The sequence below is a fragment of the Hirundo rustica genome, chromosome 8, assembly GCF_015227805.2.
Source record: "Hirundo rustica isolate bHirRus1 chromosome 8, bHirRus1.pri.v3, whole genome shotgun sequence".
Classification (NCBI taxonomy): domain Eukaryota; kingdom Metazoa; phylum Chordata; class Aves; order Passeriformes; family Hirundinidae; genus Hirundo; species Hirundo rustica.
In genome coordinates this window covers 22,070,586-22,096,019 of record NC_053457.1, presented here as the reverse complement: position 1 = coordinate 22,096,019, position 25,434 = coordinate 22,070,586, and the positions used below count along the sequence as shown (strand labels likewise).

General features: G+C 62.7%; 2 protein-coding genes across 6 annotated transcripts; one reads left to right on the top strand and one right to left on the bottom strand.

Moving 5' to 3' along the window:
- The first annotated feature begins 1,622 nt into the window (after positions 1 to 1,622).
- On the top strand, positions 1,623 to 10,057 carry GOLGA7B (golgin A7 family member B). Of its 2 annotated transcripts, none has more exons than XM_040072030.1 (5): positions 1,623 to 1,682; positions 7,543 to 7,668; positions 8,061 to 8,213; positions 8,362 to 8,463; positions 8,577 to 10,057. In XM_040072030.1, the coding sequence occupies exons 1-5, from the start codon at positions 1,626 to 1,628 to the stop codon at positions 8,679 to 8,681; spliced, it is 543 nt and encodes a 180-aa protein (XP_039927964.1). In that variant the 5' UTR covers positions 1,623 to 1,625; the 3' UTR covers positions 8,682 to 10,057. The 2 variants fall into 2 exon arrangements, with proteins under 2 accessions (XP_039927964.1, XP_039927965.1); XM_040072031.1 differs by lacking the exon at positions 1,623 to 1,682 and adding an exon at positions 6,453 to 6,504.
- A 300-nt stretch (positions 10,058 to 10,357) lies between these two features.
- On the bottom strand, positions 10,358 to 23,652 carry CRTAC1 (cartilage acidic protein 1). Of its 4 annotated transcripts, XM_040072025.2 has the most exons (16): positions 23,589 to 23,652; positions 19,705 to 19,901; positions 18,324 to 18,520; positions 17,300 to 17,430; positions 16,555 to 16,711; positions 15,868 to 16,002; positions 15,422 to 15,567; positions 15,106 to 15,242; positions 14,383 to 14,465; positions 13,818 to 13,918; positions 13,562 to 13,730; positions 12,909 to 13,054; positions 12,734 to 12,776; positions 12,147 to 12,290; positions 10,815 to 10,940; positions 10,362 to 10,489 (listed from the first exon to the last, which is right to left on the bottom strand). In XM_040072025.2, the coding sequence occupies exons 1-16, from the start codon at positions 23,631 to 23,633 to the stop codon at positions 10,362 to 10,364; spliced, it is 2,085 nt and encodes a 694-aa protein (XP_039927959.1). In that variant the 5' UTR covers positions 23,634 to 23,652. The 4 variants fall into 4 exon arrangements, with proteins under 4 accessions (XP_039927961.1, XP_039927959.1, XP_039927960.1 ...); XM_040072027.1 differs by lacking the exon at positions 12,734 to 12,776 and having other exon boundaries at positions 10,358 to 10,489; XM_040072026.2 differs by lacking the exons at positions 10,362 to 10,489; positions 10,815 to 10,940 and adding an exon at positions 11,259 to 11,900.
- Positions 23,653 to 25,434: the final 1,782 nt, after the last annotated feature.

Here is a 25,434-nt window from a genome sequence, read left to right as displayed (position 1 = left end):
AAGGAGGCGATGCCGTGGGCATGGGGTCCTTATTCCTCATGGATGGTTCTGCCAGCATGTGCCTTGGGCAGTCCATGGTCTGCTGGCACAGGCATAACTGGGATTACACCTTCCAGCAAAAGGCTTGCACTCAGGCTCTGCCAGTGCTCAGGTTGTGGGTAAAGCTAGAGCCCAAGTGATGTGAGGGTCGTGCCCAGATGACATTCCCCCATTCCCTTGGAGATGGGGGGTGCAAGGCTTAAGACCCCATTAGAAACCCATTTGTCTGCAGGGGTTATCTGGGGCACCCCTCCCTTTCCCGTGATTGATGTCCCTGCTTGGCCAACGGGCTTTGGGCTGCCGCTGGCCCCTGCCCACTGGATAAGGCAGCTCAGTTAATGGGCGATAGAGCAAACAGTCCGGTGCAAGCAGTGATAGCAGCTGCTCTTTGCCCTGGGCTGGGGGCAGAGGCTGTTCTCCCAGCCCTGGTGGGGTCCACCTGCTTCGAGGCAGGGCAGGGAACCTCAGCTGCACAACCCGCCCTGCCCATGCCCTCTGTGCTCGGTGCCCATCACTGCATCACCCAGCGATGCTCGCTTCCAGCCCGAGGGTGGGTTGGGCTCATCCCAGCCCAGCCCAGCCCCGGAGATGGCACCATTAATGTGTAACTGCCGGGGAGCCCGATAAGATACAGCAGCCTGTTATCAGGGCTGCCTGGTAGCAGGAGGGAGGGTGGTCGAGGCATCAGGCTGTCACGGCAAGAGTAAGACTGTCTGGAGATAAATGCTGATAGAAAATAGCTAATCCGTGATGGATGGGCTTGGGCAGGGTGCAATTGCCATGGGAGCTGGGCTGGGAAGGGGCTGGGAAGTGTCTGGGGAGGCCTGGGAGCAGAGGCAGAGGGAGGCTGGGTGTGCAGGGTGGAGCTGCCGGCGTGCGGATGTTGAGCACAGTCACGGGTGTGCCATGTCCCCGGGCTCTTCCCGTGGCACTGCCAGCACTGTCCTCTTGAGCAGGGACCAGCTCCTGGCTCTCAGCCTGCCCCATCCCACAGCCCAGTCGGGTGTCTATGTCCCCAGCTCCTCCCAGGAAGGTGTTGGGGTGCTGAGCACTCTGTGCCAGCTGGCGCCATACCAGATGAAGGTGAGGGGCCTGGTGAGGCTGGGGCTGAGCAAGGGTCTCCGTGCCAGCTGCCCCGGTCCCTTCATCTGTCATGACGCCTTCATTAGAGCCCTGAGTCACGTCCTGGCCGTGCTGCGGGGAGCACGCCTGGCCCCACAAGAGTGGTGTCTGCCCCTTGCTCCCCCCGATGGGGTGTTCTGGCAGCCTTACCTCCCGGCTGAGACAGTGCCTCTGCTCTGGGGGGGGTGTCTCTGGTGCATCCGCGTTGCTTCCTTAACCCTTTCCCACCCAGGATGATCTGGCCATACCCCGGAGAAGGGGAATGGACCCAGGACAGCTGTAGCTGGCTTCCTTCCCTGCGTCTTGTCTGCGCAGGCTGCTCCGGTGCCTACATCCCCGTTCTGCACCCATGCAGCTGCCTGTGAGAGTGACACCTGCTCCTGTCACTCCAGAAAGCTGGCTGTGCCACCGCTTGTGTCACTGCCTGTGCCGCTTGTCACAGCAGCGAGGCCGGAAGCGGGGCCATGGGCGCTGCCCCCTCTGCGGTGGGGACTTCGGGGACGGCCAGCCAGGGTGGCATGGTAAGAGCATATCCCCTAGGGATGCTCCTTCGACACTCCGGACCCTCCCTGTGGAGGACCCGTGCCTGGTTGTAGCACAGAGCAGATCCCAGCCAGGCAAGCAGGAGGCTCCCAGGAAACGAGAAGATGAGCAGGGTCCCGGCCGCCTTCTTCCATCCTTGTGTCCCCACCCATCCTCCTGCCGCAGCTTCGGGCCCTACCGACCTTGTTTCTGTCAGCAGAGATGCACCCCCTGGGCCTGGGTGGGTGGGCTGACTGGGCTCCCTCCCGTCCTCCTCTTTCCCCACCCTCTCATCCTTCCTGTCTCAGTCCCCTACTGCTTCCTACCCTGCAACGGCGCTGGGCTGCGCGCGGTGTGGAGCAGGGCCTTAAGGAAAGGATGGCCATGCAGAGTCCCAGGAGGGGATGGCACACGCCGGGACCGCCCGTGCAGGGACACGAGTCCCACGGCGTGCAGCAGCTCCCAGGAGAGAGCTCGGTGGCGGGGGCAGTGCCGGGCCGGCAGCGCGGCTCCGTGCGGGTCCCGCCGGGAGCGGCCGCGGCAGGTCGGGCCGTGACCGGGGACAGCGCGGGGTCGAGGCTGCCCGGGGGTGACGCGGGACCATCGCGGTGGGCAGAGGGGAGGGTCTGCCATCGCCGTGCACTTGCCCCGCGCCCACACACACGCCCGCTGCCCGGCAGCCCCAGGAATGTGCTGGCAGCGCTCCCGGCCCAGCTGCGGAGCCCAGACCGCCCCAGCGCCCTCCCAGCCCCCAGCCGGCACCTCCCGGCCCTGCCCAGTTCCTGCCGGCTTGCACACACACCCGCCCTGTTCGCTGCCGGACACCCCGATCCCGGCCCCCGGCGTTTGGTCCGACTCAGCAGGGCAGGGAGGGGGCATGTCACATGTGCCGACCCTCTGAGCAGAGCCCCTTTCCCTCAGCACGGCACCGTGCGCGGGGACCTTCTCTGCGGCGCTGTTCGTCCCTCCCTGCCCCACCACTTCTTCTCCAGCCCCATCCGCGGTGTGGGAGCAATCCTCGCACAGTCCCTGCTCCCATCTGGCACCTTTGCTGATGGCAGACCTTGGCACCTTGCTCTGAAACCACATCCTCCTCTGCTTGCCTGTGTGCAGGAGGCAGCTGTGTCTCCCAGCGCCTGTGGACTCCTGTGGGATGTGTTGGGGAGCTGCCCCTGCCCTCTGTGGGGGCTCCCAATGCAATGGGGATCCTAGAACCACCCCTTCAGATGGACGCAGCTGGACCACGGGTGCCACAGAGGGGTGTCCACACTCAGGGCGCCCAGTCTGTAGGGTCAGTTGGCCCCAGTTTGAGGCACTCTCCATGTCTTGTATAAAGGGACAGGCTGGGGCATTTGGAGCTGTTTTCCAGAGGCTCACAATGTGGGGGCCTTGTCCCCCTCCCTTTTTCCTTCCAGGTGCACACACCTGGGATCTCTCAGGAAAGGTTATCAGCTAATCACGCAGTGTTTGTGCCTCCCAAATGTCACCGTTGTCCTCACTAGGACAGTGAGCTCATGCTCCCCACCGTTACTGAAAGCACTTCCAGTGCTACGAGAAACAGCTGCCATGCCCTTCTGTGGCCCCTTTGAAGCAGAGCTGGAGCTGCTGACAGCTCTGACATGCTGGAGGGGGTTCAGCAGGCAGTGGGTGCAGGATGGAGCCCCAGGGGCTGATCCCAGACTGGTTGCAGGGTTCCAGCTGTCCTCCATGCCCCTGGTCATCCTTGTACTGCAGGGAGGCTTGAGCTGCCGGGATGAGGTGCGGCACCATGCACCCAGAGACACACTAGGGACAGCCCCTGGTCAAGTGCAGGGGTTGGAGCAGGGGCACTGCTGGGCCATGCCTGCTGTGGTCTTATGGGCACAGGCACATTGTCTGTTGAGGGCTGGCCATAGGGGTACCAAGTGTGCCCCATGTTTGTGCCATGGGGCCAGGGCCAGGGCCTCTGGGAGGTTAGCCAGGGCTGGGGGAAAGGACAGATCTGTGGGGTTTGTTGGCGAGACAGGTCATAGCTGCCTCATTCCAGGTGCAAGGGAAGAGCCAGACAGGGGAGTAAAGGCAGCTTTGGCACCAGCCATGCCTATCCCTGATGCAGGGCAGCCTGAAAAATTGTCCCTTTGGGCCGAGCAGATGGAGTAGAAGGGTCAGAACCCTGCCAGGACCCCTCACAGTGCAGCGGTCTGGGGAGGGAGGCAGGGCCATGCAGCACACTGAGGCTGCCCTAAGTCCCTGCTGTCTCTGCTCCTACTGCCTGGGATTCTATTGGCTATGCCAGCCCTCCTCCAGCTCTGTCCTGCCCTGCTGGAAGCCATAGCACGGCGTGGCATGGCATGACAGCACCGGCCTATTCCTTCTGCATGGAAACCAGCAGGGTCTGTCCCTCTCTGGCTAAAACTGGAAAGCCCATGACACCACACCCTGCACGGGGGAGCTGGCAAGCCCCAGTGGGCCCCGGAGATACCAGGGTCTGCAGGCACTACAGGCAGGGCTGGGGTCTGTGTGGTGATGGGGAGCGCTTTGGGACAGGTCCGTGTCCTGCCTGCCACTGGACAAGCCTCGGTCCTGGGCAGTGTGGTTTGCAGAAGGCAGCTCCCTATGGTGGGGCGATGTCCCACCCCAGGATACTCCTTGACACATGCAGACAGCAGGTCCACAGCCTGTGAGGCACGTGGAGCCCAGAACTGAAGGTCCTTTGTTTGGGCTGGGTTGGTGTAGCTAGAGGAGACAACCCCGGGGCAACACTACAGGATGCGGGACGATGGGCAGAGCCTCAGGTGGCAGGGAGAGCTGACCTCCCCCGGCTGCTTTCGGCCCCTCACTGCAGCAGAGGAGAGCAAACTTCATCTCCTGGCAGGCACAGCATTGCCATGGCAACCGGCAGGACCTGCCAGGCGGGCACTGACGTGGCAGTGGCATGCAGCGTGGGAAGGAGATGGGACGCAGGGTCTAGGTTTGGGGACATCTGAGGACAGGCTTAGGCGTGTGAGCACATTGCATGTGCACCTGGGCGTGTGCCTGGGGTGCATGGGGCGTGCAGGAAGATGTGGGCATCTGAGTGCACGCACGAGTGCCTGTGCCAACGCGCATGCATGCGTTTGGGTGCACGGGACGCTTCACACACCACCCTCTCAAAGGTGTCCTTTGGTTTTGTGGCACTGTCAAGGCAGGGTGTACCTCACTACTCTGGAGCGTGGGCTGGCAGGGTTGCTCTGAACCATGGGAGCAGCAGGTTTCCCCAAAAGCTGTGGGATCCATAGCTTTGTGTCTGTGGCGAAGATGAACCCTCCAATTGGGGTCCCTGACTGAATGTGTTCTTTGGTCCCTTGGCCACAAGCTCTGTCGTGCTCCAAAGAAAGGGGGACGCTACCAATCACCCCAAGGCCCTGCCTCTACTGGCTCTGCCCGGAGCCTGGGCTGGTGCTCAGAGCAGGGAGCAGGAGTCAGACAGAGCTACCCCTGTGCTGCAGGCAGCTGGCTGTGCCGTGTTTGCTGTGTTAGCCGTGTTAGCCCTGTGTTAGCTCTGTGTTAGCTGTGTGTTAGCTGTGTGCCAGCTGTGTTATCTCTGTGTTAGTTGTGTGTATTAGATGTGTTGTGTGTGTGTTAGCTGTGTTATCTCACTGTGTCAGCTGTGTGTTAGGTGTGTTATCTCTGTGTTAGCTGTGTGTTAGGTGTGTGTTAGCCATGTGTGTTAGCTGTGTTAGCTGTGTGTTAGGTGTGTTAGCTCTGTGTTATCTCTGTGTCATCTCTGTGTCATCTCTGTGTTATCTCTGTGTTAGCTCTGTGTGTTAGCTGTGTGTTAGCTGTGTTAACTGCGTTGTTAGCTGTGTGTTATCTCTGTGTTATCTCTTTGTTAGCTGTGTTAGCTGTGTGTGTTAGCTGCGTGTTAGCTGTGTTAGCTGTGTGTTAGCTGTGCGTTAGCTGTGCTAGCTGCGTGTGTTAGCTGTGTGTTTGTGTGTTAGCTGTGCTAGCCATGTTCGCTGCCAGAGCAGATGTTCCGGCAGGGCCCCGCGCTGTCTCAGCGTGGCCCAGGTGCTGACGGACGGGCTGGCTGCTCTCCTGCCTGCTGAGGGCCCCGTGCCCAGCTACTGTATCCCTCGCCCCACTGCAGCCCCAGCTGGGAGCCCCCCTTCTTCGCCTCTCGGGAGAGGCTCTGTTCCCCCCGTTTGGCATTTCTCCGGCTCTAATTGAGCTGTCAGTGGGCAGAGATAACAGGGAATTCGTTAGCTCTGCTCTTTGATGTCTGCTCGCGCCCTGATCGCACCAGCTGCAACTCCTTCGCAAACAAACAGCTTCAGACGAGGCCCCTTGGCACGGCGGTCTGCCAGTCCCGCGGCCGACTCCCTAAATCCCTGCCGGGCCATCCTCACGGCCGCTCAGACCCTGTGTTACGCCCGGCAGCATCCCCTCGGCAGGCAGGTTTCCCTCCGGGGACCCACAGCCGCATCCCAAAGATCTCCGGCGCTCACCGTGCCGTACCCCGGGACGCACGGCAGCCGCCCTCCCTCGGAGCCCCTCCGCGGGGCCAGCCCCGGGGCGGCCGCTCCCGCCGTCCGCAGCACCGGGGCCGCGTCCTCCGGGGGCTCCGTGCCGGCGGCGGCAGGCGCCCATCGCCGGTGCCTCGGGGCGGGCCGAGGCGGACCGGGCGGCTGCGCACACGGGGCGGCCGGGCCCGCCTCCGCCTCCCGGCCTCGGCAGCACCGCGGACAGCGCCCGGCCCCGCGCGGCTCCGCACGGCCCCGGAGACGGCGCCGGTCCGGCCCGGTCCGGTCCCCCCGGCGCGGCACAGCCCGGCCCGGCGCCCGCCGCGCCATGGCCACGGAGGTGGGTGCGCGGCGGCAAGGCGGGGACGCCCCGGCGGCGGCAGCCCCGGGCCGGGCTGCGGCGGAGCTCCCCCGCCCCGCGCTGCCCGCCGCCCGGGCGCGGCAGGGGCCGGGCTCCGTCCGCACGGGAGGGGAGGGAGGACGGCGTGCGGCTGGGGTCCGTGGGGAGAGGAGCGTGGGGCTGGGGGCTGCCAGGGCTCCGCGGGCACAGAAAGGCCGGTGAGATGTCCGGAGGGGCGTGGGGGTGCGGGGTGGCTGCGGGGCGCCTTGGGTGAAGGATGCGGCGTGCCTGGGTCGGGCTGTGGGACCGGGGGTTCTTCTCCCAGATGCCGTGGGGCGGACGCGGGACAGCGTCAGACGGTGTGTGGGGCACAGAGCAGACGGTAGCCCCGGGTCGCCCAGGGGAAGGGCAGGGAGGGGCCTGCTGCCCGCCTTTGGCGCAACCTGGCGCCTCCATCCCCTCCTCCAGCCACCGAAGCTGCCCCGCAGCATGGAGCTCGGGGCTTGGCACGGGCTCTCACACCCTGTGGAGAGTCGGGGCTTAGCACCTGCCGCCGAGACTGCCGGTTCTCTTCATGGAGACGCCCCACTGCAGCCTGCCCACCCGCTGTGCCACTGTTGCAGCCCTGCTGCCCAGTCCCTGCTCCTGCTCGGCTCGCTCCCATCCTCCCGCCTGGCGGCTGCTGGGTTGGCTGTGTTCTGGGGCGCTGCTGGGGACAGGGGGCTGTCCCCTCCCCGGGCCGTGGCCCACTGGCTTGCGCATGCAGGAACCACTGGGGGTGAGACCCGACACCTGCCCGGGACCGAGAGCACACGCACTCACCGTCATTCCGAGCAGGGGACTGCCACGGCATCCTCCCCTCGACCCCCGCCTCGCACCTTCAGCGCCAAGCTGTGCTCATGGCGTGACACAGCCTGTGCTAGGGCCTCCCTGCCCCGGGGTGTGTGAGCCTGCAGCCCCCGGCCCTGGGGGAATGGCGCTGCTCCCCAGCCCTCCAGCAGGGATGCCCAGCTCCCCCGTCTCGCCCTCTGCCCCCAGGTGCACAGCCTGCAGGAGCTGCGGCGCAGCGCGTCCCTGGCCACCAAGGTCTTTGTGCAGAGGGATTACAGTGACGGGACCACATGCCAGTTCCAGACAAAGTTTCCCCCTGAGCTGGAGAGCCGGGTAGGGAGTCTGAGAGGTTGTCAGGGTGGGGGAATGCCCTGTGGCAGTGCCCTGTGGGGGCTCAGAGGGAAGAAGGGTCTAAAGGTGTGGGGACTTATGGGGTGTTGTATGGCGCTGGGCCAGCCAGTGTTGCTGGGTGCACGAAATCACAGCTGCCTTGGCTGGTGCGCAAGGGCTCTGGTGTTCCTGGGGACTGGGAGGCTCTGGTGAAGGCTGTAGGCTCAGCAAGTCTTGGTATGGGTGGGAGGTGGGCAGGGGCCTGCAAGCTGAGGCATCAGCTGGGCAGACAGGAGAGGGTTAAGTGCTCTCCAAGTCCCTCCAGGAATGGGGAAATGAGGTGCAGGGAGTCAGTCCCTGGTCACACTCCTCTTCACCCTGGTTTTCTGTCCTAGATTGAGCGGCAACTTTTTGAGGAAACTGTGAAAACCCTAAATGGCTTCTACGCCGAGGCAGAGAAGATTGGGGGCAGCTCATACCTCGAGGGGTGCCTGGCCTGTGCCACTGCCTATTTCATCTTTCTCTGCATGGAGACACACTATGAGAAGGTGCTGAGGGGCAGGGGAGGGCTCAGGGATGGGCACAGCTGGCAGTGGGCACAGGGATGGCTCAGGGATGCCACAGGGAACATGGGACTGGAGGCCAGAGCAGAGAGGAATGCTGGCAGGCCCTGAGTGTCCCTCCCTGTGCTGACAGGTCCTGAAGAAGATCTCCAAGTACATCCAGGACCAGAATGAGAAGATCTATGCGCCACGGGGGCTGCTGCTCACTGACCCCCTGGAGCGTGGCATGAGGGTCGTATCCTTTGTGCAGCGGGGTGCTTGGGGGATGGTGAGGGTGAGGGGGGACTGGGCGTGGGTGCTGGGCAGCGGGGCTGGCACATCTCACCAATGATCCTTAGCAGGGCCCAGATCGAGATCTCCATCTATGAGGACCGGTGCAGCAGCGGCAGCTCCAGCAGCGGCAGCTCCAGCAGCAGCAGCGGCGGTGGTGGAGGTGGAGCGGGGGGCCGGTGACTGGCAGGGAGTCCCTGCGGGGACTCGTACTGCCGGGACAGTGGCCTCTCCGACCTCCGCAGGCTGCACTACCAGAGCACCCGTTTCTGAGCCCCGGGAGAGCAGGAGGGGGAGGCCGGGGCTACCTAGTGGGGCTGCCCACCCCACCTGCTCTTTGTCCCTCCCAGTGGGTCTGCCTCTGCTCGGACCCACTGTGGGCAGGGACCGGTGCCGGGGCATTCCAGGTGCTTCCCACTGAGCCAAACTATTGCCAAGGGGCTCCTGCTACGGCCCTCCATGTGCTTGGTGCAGCCGCCCGTGCCGCAAGCGAAAGGAGCGTGCCCCGCTCCCGGCGGTCCCAGCTGGCAGCGTCCCTGCACCGGGGAGCTCCGGGACTGGCAAAGCCTCAGGCAGCGCTTGGCAAGGGACACACACTTAACCCCACGGCCACAGACACTGACAGCTCCTGCTTGGGTCACCCTGCTCTTGGTGCTGTGCTGTGGGCTCGCCTGCTGCTTGTCCACCATTCAGGGGGCCTGGCAGAGCATTGGTGCCGCTTCTTCTGCATGATGGGCCATGCATTCACTCCAGCACGGCCCCACCCGCTGCCCCATTGCTGCTCCCCTGGCCCCTCCCTGATCTGGCACTCCATCCTCTCCAGCAGCATCCTTCACTGCCATGACACTGGGCACTTGCTCCTGCTCCCTGCATGACCTGCTGCCATCTCCAGCTGGACCCAAGTATTTCTCCAGCCTGGTGTCCAGGGCGGGGAGGTGCAGTGCTGGGCACGATGCTGTCCCTGTGCCGTGTGCCCTGGGCTCATTCATGGCCTGGCACAGCTGAGACTGAGCTGTGGCACGGGTGAGGCAGTCTCCCTGCCCAGTCCTGGCAGAGTTTGCCTGTTCCTAGCTGCCAGCAGCCCCCTGCCTACTCTGCCCCATGACCTGCCCTAATGCAGGGAGGGTGCGCAGCGGAGCAGCTCCATAAAACCCTTCCTCTCACACTGCTGATCCTCCCCTGCCCACATGTCCTGCATGCAGCTGCCACCAGCACCCCAATTCTCAGCCTGGCCTGTTAGAGGGGACCTCGAGGGGCACCTGGGCCTGGTGGCAAGGTGTGGAGGTTCACGGTCCAGGGTCAGATAGGGGGAAACAGGAGGGTCCCTGTGATATCCAGCACCCCGAGGAGAAGAACTCCTATCTGGGTGCAGGGCTGAACCGAGCTGGCATTTCTCTCCTGGGGCCCTGGAGGGAGGACTCTGCCCCGTGGGACTCCTTTTGGCTCGGTCATGATGTGTGTGTGTGTGGGGTGGCCCTGGCCTCAACGTTCCTGCTGGAGCCCCCCACCCCTGCATGGAGACCTTCCTCAATAAACCCCACAGTTCTTCCTCCACTGCCGACCCTGCCTCTTCTTGTGTTGGAGAGGCGAGCGGGACAATGCGTGGGGACACAGAATCAGGCCGGGGATCTCTTTTCACAGCGGGTGGCATGGAGCCCCACGAGGGTGAGCGTGGGGGAAGGGAGGGGATGGGGAGGAGAGGGCAGTCTGGGGGGGTAGGGACAGACCTGTGTAGCAGTCATGTGGCCCCGGGACAGGGACACACAAGGAATACGGTGCAGGAAAGGGTTTATTTGGTTGGTACTGGTGCAACCAGCACAGTGCTGGGGGGTAGCAGGGAACATCTGGCTGTGCCAGAGCAGGCTAATTGTGCCGGCAGCGTCCGCCAGCACCCAGGGAGAAGCCGTGGTGACAGTGGCAGTGGAAGGAGCCAGGGGTGTTGTGGCAGATATGGTCGCAGGGGCCAGGCTGTGCCTGGCACTCATCTATGTCTGGGAAAGAGGGGGAAAAGATCAGAGCTGTGCCAAGGGTACATGGAATGCCTGGCATAGGTGGGCCAAGGGATGGAGGGGGCATGAGGGGGCAGCTGCAGGGCTGGGTGAACCTGGAACACAAAGGCAGGTGATGGTGCCATTGCTTGGTGCCAAGGCTGCTGCGTGGCAGATGTCCTTACTCCACCAACTCCTGCACAGCCACAGCCTGTCCATTCTGCCCCCCAGCTGTGAGCACAGCTGGGCACCCCTGATCATCGCAGTGTGCTTTGCCTGCCCAGGCTGCCCTGGCAGCACCAGGTGGCTGAGCACTGCAGATACTCACCCAGGCACCGGCTGGCAGCCGGATCAAGGGGGCGGAAGCCTGGGTGGCAGAGGCAGGTGTGTGCCCCAGGGGTGTTGATGCAGAGCTGGCTGCAGTTGTGCAAGCCCTGAGCACACTCGTCGATGTCTGGTGGGGGTAAAGAAAGCAGTGTGGGGTTATAGCATGCAGAGGGGAAAAGCAGTGCAGCCTTGTTGTTGGGGTGCAGGCAGGGCTGCTTGCTGCACCCCAGCCCCTTCAGCGCTGCACATTTTGCTGCAGTCCCAGTGCAGAGCGGGGCCAGGGGCATTATCACCCTCCAGCCAGTTCCCAGCCCCTTTGGGAGGCAAGAGCTGGGGCAGGCTGGGGGTGCTTCTTCTCCTGGGTTCCCTCCCCGTGCAGCCCCAGGGCAGGGTGGGCAGAAGGACAAGCACAGCCCTGCCCGCAGAGCTCAGCAGATCAGGCGAATAGATGGGAAAAGGTTTATTGGAGATTCTCGGGAGAGGGGCTGGAAGACTGTCGGGACTAAGCAGGGTCCGGCTCCAAACAGTAGGGTCAATACATTAAAAAAACAGACCAGGAAGATCCTGCCCCTGCAGGGCTGGGAACACCCTCCTCTGCCAGGGCTGGGGAGGTGGTTCCCGTCACCGAGGAGGGGCAGGCAAAGCACACACGTCGCAGGCCAAACCAGCAGGCACACGGTACGGTATCGAGGCGACGGAGCAAGCCACCACCGGGGAGGTGCCAGCACGGCAGGAATAGCACTGGGGCAGCGGGGTGTGCTGGGGAAGGGGCACTGCCAGGCTGCCCCAGGGCTGCTTTCCCAGACATGGTGCACAGGACATCCAGGTCTGTGCCCGTCCCACTGAAGGTCACCCCAGTATGTCCCAGCTGGCATTTCCAGGGTGGTTCGATGTGGACAGAAAGAGAAAAAGAGAGACAGAAAGAGGCCAGCCCATCCTTCCGCCAAGGCTCTCTGGGGTGTTATGGGCAGGGGTTAAAGTGCATAGAGACAAAGGCAGAGTCCGAGGACTAGAGGGAGGAGGGCATCATGGGGGAGCCCAGGCCAGCTCCCAGCAGAGGGATATCCCCCAAAAAAGGCCACTTGAGCTGCACAGAGAAGGAGAGAAGGAACAAGAGAGAAAAAGAGAAAGAGAAGGGGAGTCAGTGGCAGCTCAGTGGGAGGCACAGCCAAACAGACACAGAACCAGGGTGGAGCTGGCTGGGCTGCTATCCGACAGGTTGCAGGCTGTGGCCTGGCCTTTGTCAGGGGTGCAGTAGCATCCCAAGGTGGTGCTCTGGAGCTGAAGCTGAAGCCAGCTGGCATGGAGTCAGGGTGTCCCAGCTGTCACTCACCCACACAAGCTGTGCCATCCTCGTTTGGCTCAAAGCCCCGGCTGCAGCGCTTGTGGCTGCGACAGCGGTACCCGCCATAGGTGTTGATGCAGATGGGCTTGTCCCGGGGACAGATGAAGGGGAACTCAGTGCACTCATTTGTGTCTGCAAGAGGGTCCTCAGTGTGAGACACCTGGGCAGAGAGCTTGGGCTGCCAGCCCCTCCTCCAGTTCCCCCGGTTCACAGCTGGTCACCCCAGTGGTAGCCATGCATAAGCCATGCCTCTGCCCAGGAGGCTTACAGCATGGCCACAGCTGCCCTGCTGCATCTCTGCCGCCTCTCCGTCGCTCACGGCTGCAGCACAAAGCCTGCCACATGCCAGCCATGCCTCCTGCCCTAGCACAGCGCTCTCGCTGCTCCTTGTGATGCCATGGTGCCCCCCAGAGCTGTACTGCCGTCCCATTCCCAGGCCATGTGCCAGGCAGGCAGCTGTACCTGGCACTGAGCCACTTGGCAGGCAGCCACCTCCCAGTCTCAGAGTGTCCCTCATGGGGCTATGCTACAGCATCCTGGCCACAGGCACACCTGTGCTTCCAGCAGCCACTCACCTACACAGCGTCCATTCTCGTGCTGGGAGAATCCCTGCCCGCACTGCATTTGGGAAGAAGCAGACACCGCTGGGAGGGGGAGGAATCAGCTCTGGGCAGCCACTGAGCCAGCAGAGCCCAGTCCCTTGTTTCTGTCTCCAAAGTCTCACACCCTACACCCACACCTGGCCCTCACCTCCAGCAGGGCAGGCATGAGTGGCTCCTCCACGTCCAGAGGGTAGGGGATCTCCAGGACAGAGTTGGTCTCGCTGCTCGCCACAGCTCGTGACACCACGCGGCCGTCTGGCCAGGTCACCTCCAGGCTGCTGGCTTCGTCACGCCCTGCAGGCGGGCAGCCCATCAAAGGGAGGGTCTCCAGGGTGGGCAGGGGCTGAAAGGAGGCCAGTGGGGTGGTAGGGATGGGAGGGGCAAAGTGTTCCCTCGCTCCCTGAGCCCAGCTCCAGGTGCTCATGCTGACAGCCCACGCACGTGGATGTACTCTGAGGGGCACGCATGGGGACAACGGGATGACCTTGCAGTGGGCAGGGACACCCCTGCAGGCTTGGCTGCTGCACACGCTGCACCAGGGGAGAGTTCAAGGGAAAAGAAAGCCCTACTGCCTGGGCAAAGCGACAGGCAGGGGACGGGGAAGGGGGCAGCTGCCCCTTGCAGCACAGCTGCAGCGGCTGGACACCCTGCCCACAGCCTTGCATGTCACCCACCGCACCTAGGGCGACAGGCACAGCCGATTACTGTGCTGCAGGACACCGGGGAAGCAGACACGGCCCCTGCCCGGGGAGTACCAGGGAAGGCTGGAGGTGGAGGCAGCCCCTTGGCCCCCTCGCTCACCCAGTCCAAAGTGTGCCACAGGCTCCATCTCGCAGAGATACCCGGAGCCCCCGTCAATGATGCGCAGGTGGGCCCCGCTGCGCCGGGTGAACAGCACTACTTTGGCCCCCCGTGCAAAGGCCCCGAAGCGGGTTCGGGGGATGACACGCAGCCAGTTGTTGTTGGTGCCCTGCAAGGGGAGGAGGGAGCAGAGAGACGGAGCTGGGAGGGACAGAAGGATGGGTACAACACGAGGGTACAACCCTGCTTGACTCACCTGGGTGCCCTTGAAGACGGAGATTGGCTGTGCCATGGACTCTCCGTGAGATAGGATGAGGTCCAGCATCCCATCGCCATCAAAATCTGTCACTGCACCTCCTGCAAGGACAGGATCATGTTGTGCTTAAGGCCTGGCCCCATGTCTCCCAGAATTAGACCTTGCTATTTCTGTGGCTTTCCACTGGCAATGGCAGCACTCCTAGCCACGGAGGGACAAAAGGGAAGATGGGGTGACTCCAATCCTGTAATCAGGTGCGTGGGCACCCTGGGCTGTGGAGGGGACAGACAGCACCTGGAGGGCTGTGGGTCACAGCCTGACCTCCTCCCAAATGCAGAGGTTGGCTTTGAGCAGTGGACACCCATAAAGGGGTTTTTCAAGAGTGCCTCTGGGGTACTGGAGATAGCACTGTTGGCTGGGTGTGGGGAGAAAGCATGGAGCCATTCCTGGGTGAGGGGAGTTCCAGCCTGCCGGCAGGGAGCAAGCAGATAACTCAGGCAGGAGTGCAGCATCCTCAGGCATAGAAGGTGCCAAGCAGTGCTGTGCCAGAGCGGGGTGGACCCACCCGTGCCCCGTCCCTCAGGCTCCAGTGCATCCCCTGGATTCAGCTCTTCCACGATGGGGTCTGAGTGTTCTCTGCGGATGAGCCTGCCAAGGACACACACAGGGTATTAATGCCAGCCCCTGCTGTCCTCAGAACCTTCCTGGGCATGTCTGTCCCTTCCTGCAGAACCACGGTGGGGGTGACAGCCTGGATGGCTATAGGGCATGGATGGGATGTGACCATCCCCTGCCTGTTGGCACATCCCCACTCTATGCAGGGGCAGCAGGAGTTTCATGAGAGCTTTTGAGTCTGAACTGCAGAGTAGCAACACCATCTGTTGCATCCCTCTGGAACCTGGAGAGCCTCCAAAGGGCTCCTTGCAAAACCCTTGCCCTCTATCCACCCATGAGTGCAAGCATTGGGTAGACAACCAGCTCCCAACACTACACACCAGGCAAGGAGGTGCTACACAGAAGTAATGAAGAATTGACCCCCACAATTAACAGGAGCCACGAGCAAGCTTCCACACGGCTGCTAATCAGTGGTGCTGGGGACCCCAGGGGCTGCTGCAGGCACGATCACGGTGCCTGGTAATGATGCCAGGAAGGGCTCAGTCACGACGCCTCTGATGAGCTGAGCCCGAGCCGTGGCACTGCTGGAGAGGAGCCCCGTGAGCCTGGCTGTGCTGTGAGGGCTGCTGGACCCCCAGAGCAGGGCGCAGCCCCCGGCCCCAGGGGCTCCTACCGGAAGAGGCGGTTGGCGGAGGAGCCGCGGTAAGCGATGTTGTTGAAGAAAACCTCCAGCTCCTGGTCATTGTCGAAGTCGGCTGCGATGACGGTGCGGACGGGGGACGGCATGGAGAACTTGGGGGTGGCGATGTCCTGCACGGGCATAGCCTGACAATAGGCACAGGAAGCAGGACACACGGGTCCCGCTTTGATGCCTCGGGTCCCGTCCCCGCTGGCAAGTGCGGCTCAAGGACCGTTCAGAGTGAAGCCAGCCCCCCTGGCCGAGGTGGCCCAGCGGCGGAGCCATCAGTGCGAGGGTTCCCAGCCCTCACCCGGAATCGGACCCGCCCAGGAGCTCCGCTCTGCAGGTAGAGGCGGTGCGGCCCGTTCCAGTTGCCATAGACGATGTCCACTCGGCCGTCGCGGTTGAAGTCAGCCAGCGCCACGCCGCGTCCGTGCTGGTAGGGGTCATCCAGCCCTGGGGAGCCGCAAGGGGACGGGGGGAGACGGGAACCCCACCGCCTCCTTGTCCCCAGCACACCTCCTAGGATGCGCTCCATCGTCCCCAGACAGGTCCCTCACCCCCAGGGTTACATCCCGGCGCTGACGGATGCCCCGATGTTTCTCAGCCACTGTGCAGTGGTCAGGGGGGCTCTGGGTCCTTAGGGCTGTCCCACCCCGGCCCCGGCATTCATCCAGTGCAGGCAGGGACAGGCAGAGCCACCCCTACCCTGAGGTCCCCAGTGTCTGTGTGTTCCCCCCAGCTTCCCCTACTCACCCACAGCAGCTGCCACGTCCCTGTACGTCCCGTCCCCCCGGTTGTGGAAGAGGAAATTTGGGCTGTTCTCATTACCGCAGAATATGTCGGAGGCACTGTCACTCAGGATGGGGCCCACGGCCACCCCACGGCCCCCTGGGGACAGTAGCCGGGGTGAGGGGACAGTTTGTTCTCCCCATGTTCCCTCGGTGTTGCCCACACCGTGCTCCCAAGCACCCTCCCACCCCCGCAGTGTCCCATTCTTGCCCCCCTCCAATCCCTCTCATCAGGAGTTAATTGGGCCTGGCAGCCGCTTGTGTCAGTCCCAACCCTAATCACTGCCATCGCCATGGTGACAACACTCCTAATTAGTGACAATTTACCGCCGGGGCACGCAGCAGTCCCCACGCTGGTGGGCCAGCACGGGCTCGTTCCTCCCGACGCCTACGCTCCCAAGCCCCGCTGCCTGCCCTATGGATGCCGTGAGCTCTGGAGGGATTAGCCGCGGTGACGGTGGGCACAGGGGTCCTGCCAGGCGCGCATCCCGTGCTCCTGGTCCCTTCCAAGGGCCGTGGGGCTGCCGCTAGATGGGGCAGTCAGGCAGCCCAACGCGTGGCACCACCTCCGGCTGCACGGCCCTGCCACAGCGGGGTCCCACCTTCGCCACGCCCGGCAGGGCCCCGTCCCCTCCACAGCAGCCGGGTGTACCTGTGAACTTGCTGACGCCAGCCTGGGCGGCCACGTCCACCAGCACCACGACACCACGGGCAGGGTCACTGGCAGCCACATCCATCTCAATCAGGGCGTGGGGGCCCACGTTGCCGCTGGCATAGTTGGCGATGTAGATGGAGTACCTGCCGGAGCCCTGCAGCCGGCAGCGCCGCCTCAGCACCCTCCCACCCGCAACTCATCTCCACGGGGACCACAGGATGGCTGCTGTGAATGCTCTTACTGCTCCGCGGGAGCAGGCGCTGCTACCGTGCGCTGAGCAAGAGCTCTGCAAAGCCCGGGAGTAGGGATGTGCCCATTGCCCCCAGGGGCTCTCTGGTCAGGGCTGGCACGGGGCTCGCCATCCTCCCACCCCGGTGTGCCAGGTCCTCCCAATTCCCACCGCCCCCTTTGTCCCGTGCAGCAGCTGCACCCTGATTTAGCGATGATCATTTGGAAACAAACCGCTGGAGGAGGAGGAAGAAGAAAGAGCAGGTGACAGGAACATAAATCACCTCGACAGGCACGTTTATCAGCTGGTGGCAACCGTGTGGACCGGCATCCACAGTCTCTACAGCTGGGGCGGTGCTAGCCCTGACAGTCAACGGGCAGCTGGGGAACACCCTTGGCCAGAGCAGGGCATGGGATGGGCAAGAGGGAGTGGGACCCCAGGACTCCACTGGAGGGGCACTGGGAGCGGGAAGGGGGCAGAGATGCCCGTGTCCGCAGAACCCTGCCTGCTCACCGTCCGGTCCACGCAGGCAACGGAACGCCCAGCGAAGCGGCTGGCCACGTCCCGGTTCACCTCGTCACTCAGGATGTCCTCCCAGCGCCCATTGCGGAGCTTGAAGAGCTTGTCCGTGTAGGTGGCCATGCCTGGGGAAGGGGGCACAGGTCAGTGGGCTCCAGCACCCCCCTCCTCCTTTTCCAGAGCATCCCAAATATCTGCTGCCCCTGCAGCCCCCTACAGTGCCATACAGGGTTGGGCTGCTGCTGCAAGAGCCCTGTGACCCTTAAGGGCCATTGGGAGACACTCAGAAGAATCAACTCATTAAGCTAAAATATGTTCCAATGGCGCAGAGCCCTGTAGATCATCCACAAGAAGGTTAAAAAAAAAAACAAACAGAAAAGAGATCGATTCAGTGGCAGGCACAGTCAGCGAGCTACACCACTTGTGACAGCGCCAATGGCAGAGCCTGATTTAGGGACAGGTGTGCCAGCAGCCACTGCCAGCCTGGGTAATTAGGAGCACGGGGAAGACAGATCTGCTGCCTGGAGGTCAGGGACACAGGGCAGAGCTGGGCTGGAGCACCAAGCCAGGGAGCTCTGGGGATTCCCAGCGCCAGCTTGGAGCACGTTAAGTCTTGTTCCCACGACAGGCATGCCAGGAGCAGGGACAGCACTAGAAGGGCAGGATTAGGCTTGACTTGGTGCAGTAGGCACAGAAGAGCCTCGAGAGCAAAGGGCACAACTACTGCATGGCACAGCTGGGATTTACAGGGCAGGGTCCCTGCGGCAGGACAGGGGAGGGGGCGGAAGGGAATCTCCCGTCCCACTTGGGGTGCCACGAGAAGGGCGATGGGCAGCTGGAAGTGCTGACTCGGTGGCTGGCTGGGCTCAGTGTCCCACCCGTGCTGCCATCAATCAATGGAGCCACTCAACTGAGAAATTAACTCCAGGCCGCACACATCCCTCACGCGCCGAAGGTCACGGGCAGCCACGCCGGGGGCTCCCCCCGCGCCTGGGGCTCGGCTGGCGGCCAGGCTCACCAGAGAAGGCGTTGTTGGTGTTGAGGAAGTAGATCTCCTCGCGGCCATCGCCATCGATGTCACAGGCTGTCACGCCGATGGCGTTGCCCTGCCGGTCCCGCAGCGCGTAGTACGGGGAGCCCCGCACGTCCTCCGCCACGTTCACCAGCCGCCCCTGCGCCTTGTCGTACTTGAGCACCAGGTTGGGGCCATTGTACCTGGGAGTGTAAGCAGGGGTATTGGCTTCCCAAGGCTTGGGGATGGGATGAAAGCCGCTGTCTCATCCCGGGGGGGCACTGGGTGCGATACTCTCCCAATGATGGGCACTGCATAGAGGTCCACGGAGGCCAAGGACCCTGTCAGGCATCCCATGTCTGGCAACACCAGGGGAGCAGTGGGGGCCAGGCAGATAGCAGTACGGGACGGGGTGCAGCTCCCTGCTTGCAGAGCTTTCCCAGGGCAAGAAAACCGGCATGCAAGGCAAATCCTCTCAGCACGGTGTGTCCCACTGGCTCCTTGCCCGCTCCTGCCCAACGCACCAGTAAACAAGTTATACAACGGGCACCACGACTGCTTACAAAACCCCAGCTGCCTTCTTGACTCAGCACAGCTGGGAGTGGTGGCCCAGAGCCCTCCAGGTCTCCCAGTACTGCCCGTGTTTTCCTGCCTTGGGGATGTTCAGAACAGCAGCAGGGCCAGACTCTGCCACCTGCCACTGTAGTGCCTCCATCCAGCTGGATGGGATCTGTGAGGGTAAAGAACACTCTCTAGTTGGGCACACCTGTGCGTGCAAGCCTCTTCAGGGAGTGAGAATGGTGGTGTGTACACAGATACCCTGCAGCAGCCGCTCACAGCAGTGCCAGTACACACACAGACCCTACAGGTCCCGGCTCTTCCTGACCAGGGTTGGACCTGCAGGCAGCAGCTGCTCTGTGTCCAGTCCCACTCGGGCACTGGCAGCACAGCACATGGGTCCCTGCTTCCCCAGCTCCTGCCAGCCCTTCCCAGCCATCACTCCAGTAAAGGACTATAAAAAACCTCCAGCCAATTAACTGAATCTCCAAAGAGAGCTGAGGCCTGTCAGAGGAGCTGAGACTGCTTGGGGACCCTGGCTGTGCACTGCAGGGTGGACCCTGGCTGCTGGGCAGCTGCCACCCCCCCACAGAGAAGGGACCGATGGGGGCACTCACATGGTCCTACACAGACACTCAGCTGGTATCAACACCCCGTGTGGGCACACACTAAATGCACGTTCACTGGTGGGTGCATGCAGACCCCAACCCACCCACCTTTGTGTACAACCCCCCCCCAGCCGGCCACAAGACCACAGAGGAGGGAGGAATTCCTGTCCCTGCAGGGCTACAAGTCCCGCTGTCACTGAGGCATTAGGTGCAGCACTCACCCTGCCACCACAATCTCGAAGTTGCCATCGGCATCCAGGTCAGTGACAGCCACGCCATAGTTGAGCTGTGTGGGATTGCTGTCGTAGTCAGGCGGGAGAAGGCGGTGGGTGACGGCTGCAAACATGGGCTCGCTGCGCTGGGAGCCCTCGCTGAGCCAGGCCAGGGACAGCAAGCACAACGCCAGCATCCTGGACACCTGGGAGACACCTAAAGCCCATCAGCTCCAGGAGGAGACTCTGCTCCACGGTGCCCAAGGAGCCCCACTGTCCTTACATGCCCTCTTTTCACCCCTTGCCACAGCCCCCCAGCCTGCACCACACCACCTGTCCCTTGACCCTTGGGCACTGTCACTCTGGTGTCCCCATGCATGGACTGTCCTGGGTGCCGTCCACCCTTCAGACAAGACCATATTCCAGTGAGCTGGGGCTGAGCAGCAGCCCAGCCTTGGGAGCCCATCCTATGAGAGGGACTGGAGAGGCAGCAGGAGAGCTGTGGAGTGCTGGGCTCAGGCCCAGCTTGCTCTGCCCTAAGGTACCACTGGCATCCAAGGTCCTGCTAAGTCAAAATGTCAATCATTGCTCCCTCGGCTGAGTCAGAGGAAGAAGACATTCACTGTCCTGAGGAGTTTGTTTTCTATCCCATTGGTCTTCCAGAGCTGGGGAAGTTCACAGGGAAATCACAGGGATACTTTATTAGGTTACTCCCACATGCCTCAGTTTCCCCATCTTGCTGGAACTGTTCCTCCCATAGTCCCTGCAGGGTGAGCTCCTTCCAGCCTGGCCAGGGAATGTTTCTACACAGGGATGCAGCCATGAGAAGATGCTGGGAGGAACAGGAGACTGGGAGGAGAGGCTCATTTAACCTGGACTGCAGAGGATAGTGCCTGCCAGCACTGCTGGCAAGGCTGCAGAGATCCTGGAGCTGGCTCTGACCTGGCTGTAGCACAGGTGATGAGCAAGATGGCACTCAGGAGGGCAACCCCTTATCCCAGGCCAGGCAGTCGCTTCTAGAGGGAAGAGCCCAGAAATGAGCTGTGTGTCCCCACACTACGGGCACGGTCCCACATGCCTGCGCTCCAGCTGGGAGAAAAAGCAGCCTGGTCTGTTCTTGCAAACTGGAGAGGTGGCTGGGGCACCTGACCTGCAAGGGGACAGTGACTGTGCCACCTCCCTGGGCAGGACTGCCCTCCTCAACCAGAACAGTCCTCCTGTACAGGAGTGGATGAGCCCACTGCCAGCTGATCCCCATGCTGCTGGACTCCAACAGCAAGCCAAGGAAGCTGTGGCAGCTGTGTGGTACCACACATGCCCAGCATGCAGAGGGGAAGGTGCCCAAGATTTAGACCCCACCGGGTTGTGGAGAACAGCCCTCTGCTGCCTCCCCTGGGGATGGGAATGGTCTCAAGGCTCTCTGGGGGGCAGGATTACTCTGCCATAACTAAATAACTTCCAGGACCACATGGCTGGGCAGCAAGGGGCCATTCTCCAGCTGCAGAGGAAACCTTAACCCGACTGTCCCCACCACCCAGAGCCCTGTATTCCATTGCACCAGGCTGCTCCCCTTTCCTCTCCAACCCCATCTGTACCCTGGGCACAGACTCAGGAGTAGATGTGTGTGTGTCCCCAGCTCTACCCTGTGCTATGTCTATTCTTCTCCTGTGCCTGTTACCCTGCCATACTGTCTGGAGCAGCTCTCAAGGGGCAGGAGCCTGGATCTTTCCCTGGTGCAGGGGTCCCATTCAAGACACATGATGGGGACAGGATTCATTGGGCTGCTCAGGGACGGGAAAGTCCCTGAGTGTCACTGCAGCACCACACAGTGAAGGAGGGAGAGCCTCTGCCACAGCCCCACTCCAGGGTTACCAAAACGAGCACGGGAGGGAGCCATTGACATTGTGGACATATGGGTGCAGGGCTGCCACACAAGCCCCTGGCCCTTCAGAGCAGTGCTGCCTCACTCCCAGCCAGAGGCAGATGATGGGTGGCTGTCCCCAGGCCATTGGCAGGGTTCCCTGTCTTTCCCCACTCCAGCTCCCACTCCCCAGAGCCTGGACTGTTACCCAGGTGCCCCCCCTGCCTCATCCAGCTGCAGCTGAAATCCCTCCAAGATGGATGGAACTTTTCCAGTAGGAAACAATGTTCCTGATTGGAGACAAAAGGCTTTTCCCAGTGGATCCGGTGCTTGGTGCCATGGGGAAGGGATGTCCAGCCTAGAGCCAGGCCATTTTGGGAAGGGGAAGGGAAGGAGACTCAGGCTCTGCATGTCAGATGCAGAAGGGCCTCATCATTCCCAGAATGCTTTTGATAGAACCGCAGTCCCAGCATGAAGCTTCACCTGAGGTTTGAGGCTCTGGGATTCTGCCTGTACGCAGGGCAGACCTCAGTCTATCTTGTTCCAGCAGAGCCATGTCCTGGCTTGTGTTGTGGCATCCGGTGGCAAGGTCACCCCAGGGTGCTTCCTCAGTATGGCTAGTGGCACGACGCCAAGGTGCCAAGCAGGGGCAGAGGCACCGGGAGAATGCCACAGGCACCCATGCAGGGAGCAGCCAGGCGGCCCAGGGGGAGGTGCTGGCCCCACGGCAGAGATGCAGCATGTAGCATTCATCTGAGCCCAGGCATGGCTTCAACTGACGGTGCCCACTGGGGAGGGTGGGATGGGACCGGAAAGGGAGCCATGGGACAGGCAGGCGATTGTGCCCCTGACCTCTCACCATGAGTGGGGAGAGGCTGTCCCCAGATCTCATTGCATACTCATGGACATCGCCAGCCCCCAGTGCACATCACGGGGAAGGCGGGTGTCAGGTCCCTGTGTGGCCGCCCCGTGCTGCATGTCACCGTGACATTGCTGCCCTGCACACCACGCACCCCAGTGATGTCATGCTCCACCACTGCAGCAACATCCCGCTTTGGGCCGCAGTCACCTCCGGCACCTCTATGACATCTCTTGACATCATGCAGCAAGGGCCTCACTGCACCCCAAATCAGTGACAACATGGTGACCTCACAGCACCTCGTGCCACCACACTGCATGTGCCCCAGTAACATCACGTTCTCATTCCTCACACTCCCAGGCCGCCACAGCTGTACCTGCCAGGGCAGAGGACAGGCAGGAGACGTCCCGCAGACCCAGCAGACCCCTCTTCCACAGCAGCTGGGCTGCTCAGGGTACCAGCAGTGCCCCTCCACAGCTCCTCAATCCCATGCAGTCCAGACCCTGCAGTGCCTCTGCTCCAGCCAAAGCCCACGAGCCTGGGTCCTGCTGCGACGTCTGCTCGCTGCTGCGAGCCCGGCCCTCGCATGCAGGACTCAGCGCCGGACCCGGCAGGCTGGGGCTCAGCCAGCAGCAGCTAATGCAGTGTGGAGATGAGCAGTCACCTTAGCCTCAGAGCTCAGTCCAAACGGACTCGGGCTCCCTGGGGGCTCAGGCCCCCCGACACACAGCCAGCCCCTTCCCACGCAGGCAGGTACATGGCCGGACACATGGCCGGACCCCTCTGCCCACCGCCCCCGCTCCTGCACGGGCGCAGCCACGACCAAGCACGAGTGCCGCTACAAAGAGGGGCTGTCTCTCGCCGCTCACAGTCCTGCTGCCCCTGCCAGCGCTCCCCCGTCCCAGCACACACCCCCCCATCACCGTACAGCCTCCCGAGCGCGGTCCTCCCCCGTCCAGCATCCTTCCATCGCATCCTTCTTCCCGCTCCCTCCCGCCTCACTATCCCCCATCCCCTCCGCGCCACGGGGACAGGATACGTGCCCGCGGCCCCGCTCCGCCCTCCACCAACTTCTCCCCGGGCCGGTGCCCGTGCCAGAGTCGAGAGCCGCCCCTCGCCGCCCCGGAGTCCCCGGGAAACTTCGCGGAGCAGCAAAACCGCGCCGCTACTCACGGGCCGGGGGGGCCGCCCGGAGCCCCCACGGCGGCGGGAGCGCATCCCGCACCGCCGCCTCGCCTCCCGCCCGCGGCCGCGCCGCTCCCGGCTCCGGCTCCCGACGGGGCCGCTCCGGCCGCGCTGCGCCTTAAGAGGGGGCGGCGGCGGCGGCGAGCGGGGCGGGGGGCGCCGCTGCCAATGGGCAGCGCGGGGTGGGGCCGCCCGCAGCCAGCCCCGGCCCCCGGAGCAGCGGCGGGGCACCGGGAGCATCGCCCCGGGTAGCGGGAGGAGGGGGCCGTTCCCGGGGTGCCGGAGCCGCGGCCGAGAGAGCTGCGTGGCCGCGGCGGGAGGTGTGTCCCGGCTCGCTGCGGTCACTCCGGGGGTGCCGGGGTGGGGAGCGCGGCTGGGCACGGCTCCCCAGCTCCTGCAAGGGCAGCTGGCGTGATGGACTGGCCAGAGCCGGGGGCTTGACCCGGCCTGGGGGCGGCGGCGGTCGGGCACAGCAGGAGGAAAGAGAATGGAGCTGGGCGCACCCCTGGTGCAACGCTATTTCCTTGGAAGGGCAAGGGAGAAGAGTTTTAAACTAAAAGAGGGGAGATCTCGACAAGATGTTGGAAGGAAATTATTCACAGTGACAACGGTGAGACAGAGGAATAGGTTGCTCAGAGAAGTTTTGGGTGCCCCATCCCTTGAAGCGTTCAAGGCCAGGCTGGATAGAGCCCTGGGTAGTCTGATCTAGTTGGCAGCATCCCTGCCCATGGCAGGGGGATTGGAACTAGATGATCTTTAGGGTACCTTCCATCCCAAACCATTCCGTTGTCCTGTGAATATAACACTCAGCAACACCCCGAAGGGTCAGCACCGGCCTGTGTCATCACCCTGCATGTCACCACCTCTCTCTGCAGAGACCCCAGGAGTGGCTGTGCCCTGGCAGCCAGCCCGAACTCCAAGAAAGGCCCCATCTCAGGTCATGCAAGGCACAGGCTTGCCCAAAATCTTGTAGCCAGTGGATGTCCGAGGCAGGATTGTATTTATGCAAGCCTGCCTTTCCCAAAACAATTTCCTGAGGGGCTGGACACAGAGCTCTCTGTGTGTTTCTGGAAGTACAAAGTGGCTGTGACAGGGACTGGGACAGTACTGACAGGGCACAAGGCTACCAGGTCACCCCAGTGTAGCACATTCACAGGTGCCCCAGGACAGTCTGGGGCTGTGGCCACTGTGAGATTCAGCAGGAGAGACATGCTGACAGACAGCAGGAACTACAGAGACTCATGCCACTCGGGCTGCTTCAAGTGGCTAATCACCTCCTCTGCTAAAGCCCTTATTTCTCATTGAACGTTTGGCTACAGCTTCTCCTGTTGCTCCTGGTTCTTCTCTCACTGCTAGATTCGAGAGCTCTCCAGTCACAGTGATTATTTCCCACGAAGGTGCTGCCATACAGACATCAAATATCCCTTTATTTCATTTCTGATGACTCCCTCTTGCAGGGTGCCTGGCTGAGCACCAGGCTTGCTGCGTGGCTGCCTGCTGCAGGGTCCTCACAGCCAGAATGTTGGTATCCAGGCTCAGGGAACCTGCTATAGTGCACTGCCATGGGGCAGGAACCGCACCTGCTCTCTGCATTTGCCACGGTGAGCCACGATGCCAAGCCAGCCCACCAGACAGGGAAGTCAGTGCGACCTCCACACATGTGCAATGCTGTGTTCGTGTGCCCCGGCGCACCCCAGCGCTGCGAGTGAGCTCTGCCTCCAGCGTCCACAGCCCCAGTGCCTGGCTGCAGCCTTGCATGAGTGCGTGTGCGCTCAGGGTGAGCGCCCCTGCTGCCGAGTTGCTGGCGCATCCCAGGTTTGGTAACCACCCGGAT